The 7188-nt window shown below is 36.5% G+C and overlaps 1 protein-coding gene across 2 annotated transcripts in view; it reads right to left on the reverse strand.

Moving 5' to 3' along the window:
* Positions 1-220: 220 nt before the first annotated feature.
* LOC113222980 (ATP-binding cassette sub-family E member 1) overlaps positions 221-7188 on the reverse strand; it is a 15529-nt gene continuing 8561 nt past the window's right edge. Inside the window, exons 4-9 of one of the 2 annotated variants that reach the window (XM_026452553.1) lie at positions 4515-4612; positions 3418-3535; positions 2424-2561; positions 2223-2292; positions 1530-1626; positions 221-332 (exon numbers count right to left, since the gene is read on the reverse strand). In XM_026452553.1, coding sequence (XP_026308338.1) covers positions 239-332; positions 1530-1626; positions 2223-2292; positions 2424-2561; positions 3418-3535; positions 4515-4612 — 615 coding nt within the window. In that variant the 3' untranslated portion in view covers positions 221-238. The remainder of the gene's footprint in view (positions 333-1529; positions 1627-2222; positions 2293-2423; positions 2562-3417; positions 3536-4514; positions 4613-7188) is intronic. The other variant, XM_026452552.2, reaches the window with a different exon arrangement.

Raw genomic sequence — 7188 nt, forward strand, 5'->3', positions numbered from 1 at the left:
AAAGCTATGGAATTTGCAAATGATTTCAGAATATTCCTAGGCTCCCTGGAAGCAGGGGTGTTAACAAATGACTCTTGCACTGAGAACGTCTGTTCTAGATAAAGGTAAATTTAGGTGGTAGCTATAAACAAAGAAGATTAAAAAATATGTACATGACATTGACAGACCCAGTGTTTAATCTTAACAAATCTGTAAAAATCGCCAAACAAAACAACACAGTAACATGCCAGATCTCTACTTACCTATCTGGATTTATTAGAGATCGTATAGTAATAGCAGCCTTTAAACGCTGCTTGACATCTAGGTAACTAGAAGGCTCATCAAACATGAAACTATGAAAAATAAAAATAAAAAAAAGCAAATATAATAAGTCTGAAAGACAAGACATTCTACCTTGCATATTATTTTAAAGCAGTGTAGTATCAAGAGCTTCTGATTTAACCACAACAAAAATCTCCAATAGTAATGAAGAGTCTACTTGTGATGGTAAAAATTTCTGTATTCTGTTCAGAAGTAGAAGGAAAAAATTACAGAAAGCATGATTATACACCAAGTTTGGAAAGGGTCTACCAGTTTAGGCTAATTTACAAATTGGTAACTTCTCATAAAAAGTATTCTGATATAGTCTCAAGTAGTTTGGAGAGTTTTCTCTTAAGTCAGCTGCATGTAAGCACAGTTTTTTGGAGGGTATTGCAAGAATTTATAGAATACTTCGTGGAGAAGTTAGCCTTCACCAGACAACAGGGCAGAAATGTGGAAAAAGGAGCAATAAATATCTGGGAGGAAAGACATTAAACGTAGGAAGGAAATGTTCCTCTCCTCTCTCTCACATGGCATGCCACAGTGATCTACGGTGATTTAAAAAACCTCGTGCTTTGCTTCAGATATTAAAAAGCTTGCTAGCCTGGCTGGAGGGCTTAAGTCTTAAAATCTTTTCACATAAAAAGAGGACTTAGGCCGGGCGCGGTGGCTCACACCTGTAATACCAGTACTTTGGGAGGCAGAGGCAGGCGGATCATGAGGTCAGGAGATTGAGACCATCGTGGCTAACATGGTGAAACCCTGTCTCTACTAAAAATACAAAAAAAAAAAAAAAAAATTAGCCAGGCATGGTGGCGGGCGTCTGTGGTCACAGCTACTCAGAAAGAAGGCTGAGACAGGAGAGTGGCGTGAACCCAGGAGGTGTAGCTTGCAGTGAGCCAACATCGCACCACCGCACTCCAGCTTGGGCAACAGAGTGAGATTCCGTCTCAAAAAAAGAGGGCTTAGATAATGAATAACTGACTTTATATAAAAATTTCTGGCACCTATCAGTTATAAACTATCTAAATAAATAAAGATTTTCCCCTGTGAATATAACAGGGAAAATGGGTAGTGGATACACAACTGCTTCAACATCCTACCTTGAAATTAGGGCCTTAGATACTATTTCTATTAATTTCTCTCAAAACCATTCCTCTATTAGCAGCATTACAACTGAAAACTCTACAATATGGATGAAGATAAACAAAAATTGTAAAGTAACCTACATATCAGCTTTCTGTATGCAAACGACAGCACAAGCAAATCTCTGCAACTCTCCTCCTGAAAGATCTTCAACATTTCGTTCTTTTAGGTGGGTTAAATCTACAAAGAACATAGAGGCATTGTGCTCAATGTATTTCACCTCTTCCAGGTAAAACGTATACTGCATGTCATCGTTTGAAGTTTGAATGCCATTTCAGTTGAAAATTGTTTAAAGTAAATATAACAATTACTAAAGATTTTCCCATTTATTTCAGGAATCCACATAAAGATGTGTACTTTCATCACTTAAGTTTGGGGCCTACTGAAATATATACACAAAATGGCTGGGCGCAGTAGCTCACGCCTGTAATCCGAGCACTTTGGGTGGCTGAGGTGGGTGGATCATCTGAGGTTGGGAGTTCAAGACCAGCCTGACCAACATGGAGAAACCCTGTCTCTACCAAAAATACAAAAAATTAGCTGGGTGTGGTGGTGCGTGCCTGTAATCCCAGCTACTTGGGAGGCTGAGGCAGAAGAATCGCTTGAACCCGGAAGGTGGAGGTTGTGGTGAGCCAAGATTGCACCACTGCACCCCAGCCTGGGCAACGAGAGTGAAACTCCATCTCAAAAAAAAAAAAAAAAACCAAAAAAACATACATATATGTGTGTGTGTGTGTATATACACACAATCACACACACACAAAATAAACACTTACCAAGCTGCTGACATACAACTGCCTGTGTCTTTGTTTCATCTTTTCGGTCCAAAATAGATCCCACTGTCCCCTGCCACAATACAGCAAAAATAGTTACTATTTTCTTTCAATATTAAGAATCACAAAGTAAAACACATTTATTTTGATATGTCTTTTATACTTCTACCAATATCCATTAAATTCCCTCTATCAAAAACTGACCTTTGCAGCCTTAGGAATCTGGTCTACATATTGAGGTTTGATGATGGCTTTTAGGTCATCTTCTAGAATCTTGGTAAAGTAATTTTGTAACTCAGATCCACGGAAATAAGTCAAAATCTCTTGCCAGTCAGGAGGATCCTAAAAAAAAAAAAAAAAATACAGAATCACGTGAATTTAGTAATACAAAGACAAAGAGGACGAATGATATAGGAAATAGAACATATATGCAAATAGAATACTTGTGGCTTTTAACTTAAGATTGGAGGCGAACATAATTAATAAGTCTCCTTTCCCTATAAGAGCAAAGAAAGAAAACAGAACAGATACTATGTTATTCAAAACCAGATTCCCAGCACCTAGGACATAGAAAGGCATCTAATAAGAGGTTAAGCTGGAAGGAATGTTTCCTGCTCATATTTTCAAAACAAGTGAAAATGTTTTCAAGTATCCAAGAAATCTTTCTGGATACTTAACCAAGGATTCAGAAATGAAATGTAAAATACACTTATGATTTATTTGAACAATTAATAGGGTGGCATCCACACTCTGGTGAAGCTCTATTTTATAATATCTACAAATAAAAATATCTAACTTAAGAACATTACACAGTGGCCCCTAAATTTCTTTATGTACTAAAGTTGGAAATTTACCATTCGTAAGTCAAAAGCCTAATCAAACTATTCACTGCAACAAAAACTAATTGAGCTATTTTTATATTATTGGGACAAATGAAATAGAAACATGTGTAATATAGCAGAATCAAGCAGAATTCTGCTTCAGATCAAGGCTTAACAACTCAGAATTTTCAGTTAAGTAACATTAACAGATTTTTAGTTAAAAAAGTACAAAAGAGCTTTATTTATAAATTTTGCAGCATTAATTCCACAAATAATCCTGAAAATAAGAATATTTTAAAAATACACATATCACCTACCCCACAACATCTCATAAAACTGACTCATGATATTAATTTTTACAAGGTGATAATACGTACATCATACTTTCCAAGGTTTGGCTTTTGTTTTCCTGCTAAAATTTTTAAAGCAGTTGACTTTCCAATACCATTAGTACCAACTAATCCCAAAACTTCACCTGGACGAGGGATAGGCAACCTGTTACAAGTATACAAAAATAATAAAACTCAGACTTACATAGAAAAAGCCACATAATATCAGAATGATATATTTTATTGCACTTGCACTTCACATACATCCATTAATAAGTTAAGAAACATATACCAGATATTATTGGCTATTAGAAAAAAACAGCCAAGATTAACTTACGCTGTTAATTGTTAGAAATGCATCCATAAACAACATTATTCCAAGTTTTATTTATTCAGTTTTCAAAGTCCATCCTAAAGTAAATTTCTTCTTTACATGTAAGGCGCAGTTTTAATGTATAACAAAATGCTTTGGTAATAATTACATAGCAGGTGCACCCTCACAATGTCTTTCTTTTCTGGCCTGCCATTTACTTACTAAGGAGAGAAGTGCCACATCAACCAGAAATATTCCACTTCATTCTCCCTGCTGCAGTAGGCTCCTTAAAGCTGGCAGGTTAAGAAATACTTTTTTATTAGTAAAATCTAGACTCCTAGATTCAAAGTATTAGTGTTCAGCAGATAAAAATCCCAAACTAAGGATTTGTGAGTTGTATTATTATGATGTCCAAATTCAAAGTGGTATTCTCTGTAGCTCATCAAATTAATGGATAAACAAAATCAAAGGTAAATTCCTTTAAAAGTTATTTTGGGGATAAGGGTACTAGGAACAACAGTGACTCTCAGTCCTAGTTGTATATTAGAGTCACCTGGGATTTTTTAATATACTAAGGTCCAGACCCGACAATGTAATTAAACTGGGCTGCAAGCTGGCCATTAGTAGCTTTAAAAAGTCCCATAGATAATTGCAATGTTAGCCAGAATGAACCACAGACATATACAGTATGATTCTGCATGATGTTATAATATTGTATTTTCCTTTAGTGACTGGTTAATAGCATTTCCCCCATCTTCTGCATTTCTCTTAAAATTCCAAATGTATTTTACGCTTAACTCGACAGAAGAGGAATCTTGATGTGAAAATATACCTGTGAAGTTTGAAGGCATTGGCACAATATCGATGTGTGGTTTCTTTTTCCAGGTTGCTTGGTAGATTGACAATTGACAAGGCGCCAAAGGGGCATTTCTGTTATTTAAAAAATTAATTTTTGTATTAATTTGTAGACATATACACATAACTAAAATGGCTTAAAAATATTTTTATAAGCAATCTTCTAAACATGAGGACTTTCATAAATATGTGAAATACTGTTACATTTCCTTTTACTATTTACTTAAAAATAAAAGGTTCCTTGAACATTAGAATCATATCAATTGTCTCTCAGTATATGCAGGGAAAATTGTTCCAGGACTGCCAAGTACACCAAAATTGGCAAATACTTAAGTCCTGCAGTCAGCCCCACAGAACCTGAGCAAAAGAAAAAGTCAGCCCTTTCTAAAATGGTTTTGCATCCTGGAAATACTCTTATTTCCAGTTGGCATTTGGTTGGGGGGAAAAAAATCCATGTGTATGTAGATCTGTACAGTTTGAACCTGTGATTTCATGGATCAATTGTAACTTGATATTCCCTTTAGTGATGGGCATAATCCTATACATTTAAAGAGTGCTTAATACTTATTGAAAAACCTTATAAAACTTGAGGCTTTTCGTTTGGTTTTGTTAAAACATATTAGATAAGGGGAGGCTAAGAGGCAAGTCAACAAAAAAGTCACTGAATATATAACTTCATATTCTTTCCAAAACAGATGTTCTCCCTCTGTTTCCTTCAATTATTACTGCCCTTGTATGCTTCCTATTATACTTTGTAAAGTCGTTTGAGGTCATGGATCTTATCCTTTTTTGGGCTATTTCCATCCCACCAATAGCTAGCACATTTGCACAGACCAGGGATTAATGTCTTTCCATTATGACTTTTATCTATCCTATATGAAAAACATACTTGAATTCTCGAAGTCAATTCACATTAAAAAACAAAACACAACATGACAAAACAAAACACATAGGCTTATCCAAATAACATTTGACTGTAAGGTGACTGTCCAAGGAACAAGAATGACAAAAACAGGAAAGTCATTTAAGAATGGTAATGTGGTTAGAAAAATTTCTCGTAAGTACAGGCAACTACAGAGGTACATGCAAAGATTATAACCTCATATTATTAGAGATCTGCTCAGCAGACATGTTCAGTGAGCTCAGGGGACCAATTCAAAGTTTCTGTGTTTAGAGATTCCAGGGAATTTCCATTTTATACGTTACAAAAACAGAGAATTACTCTTGTTTTCTAATAAAGAAAGAAATAAAAAAAAATAAAGAAATAAAGAGGGTAATTTCCACCGTCTAACCAAAACTATTAAGTTTTTACAAATTATATTTTTCTATCAGTGGAGTTACCTCCATTATCCTCTTCTCTTAAATGTACATAGAATGATTATATGCTGCAAGTGATTTAAACTTCTTTAATTCCACAAGGAAAAAAATATCCACTGTTTATATATGAGGTCCATTATAATATCTTAGTGTTCAGGAATTATACATTACTTCCCCACTCTCAGAGAATCATCTCATCAGTATGTTTTGAGCCACTCAAGAGTACATCCAAAATTTAAATTTTAAATTAATCTAATTTTCTTACAGCAGCAAAGAAAGAGAATAGATACTCTAGTGCTCAAAACCAGATTCCCAGCACCCAGGGTACAGGCAGGTATCCAATAAGAGATTAGTAAATATTTGCTGGAAGGAATGCTTCCTGTTTATATTTTCAAAGCAAGTGAAAATGTTTCAGGTACCCACAAAATCTTTCTGGATACTTAAACAAGGATTCAGAAACCAATGTGAAACATACACGATTTACTTGAACAATAGCGTGGTATCTGAACTCTGGTGAAGCTCCTTTTTATAACATCTACAAACAGAAAGATCTAAATTAAGTACGTTACACATTAGCTCCTAAATTTCTTTTATGAACTAAAGTTGGAAATTTACCATTCAAGAGTCAAAAGCCTAATCAACTATTCAAGGCAACAAAAATTATTAATAATTGAGCTATTTTAAGTATTATACTATTGGGAAAATTCAACAGAAGCATGTGTAATACAATAGAAGAAACACTTAAGAATTAGGCTAAATTTTAAAGTTTTTGGCTGTGAGCATCTCTGTTTAAAAGGTGTGAATTTAGGGCGGAGCAAGATGGCCGAATAGGAACAGCTTCAGTCTCCATCTCCCAGTGCGAGCGACACAGAAGACCGGTGATTTCTGCATTTTCAACTGAGGTACTGGGGTCATCTCCCTCGGGAGTGCCGGACAATCGGTGCTGGTCAGCTGCTGCAGCCCGACCAGCGAGAGCTGAAGCAGGGCGAGGCATCGCCTCACCTGGGAAGCGCGAGGGGGAAGGGAGTCCCTTTTCCTAGCCAGGGGAACTGAGACACACAACACCTGGAAAATCGGGTAACTCCCATCCCAATACTGCGCTGTAACACCGGCACACCAGAGATTATATCCCACACCTGGCCGGGAGGGTCCCATGCCCACGGAGCCTCCCTCCTTGCTAACACAGCAGTCTGCGGCAATCTAACCGCAAGGCAGCAGCGAAGCTGGGGGAGGGGCGCCCGCCATCGCTGAGGCTTAAGTAGGTAAATAAAGCCGCTGGGAAGCTCGAACTGGGTGGAGCTCACAGCAGCTCAAGGAAACCTGCCTGTCTCTGT

The sequence above is a fragment of the Piliocolobus tephrosceles genome, unplaced genomic scaffold (genome assembly GCF_002776525.5).
Source record: "Piliocolobus tephrosceles isolate RC106 unplaced genomic scaffold, ASM277652v3 unscaffolded_37106, whole genome shotgun sequence".
Classification (NCBI taxonomy): domain Eukaryota; kingdom Metazoa; phylum Chordata; class Mammalia; order Primates; family Cercopithecidae; genus Piliocolobus; species Piliocolobus tephrosceles.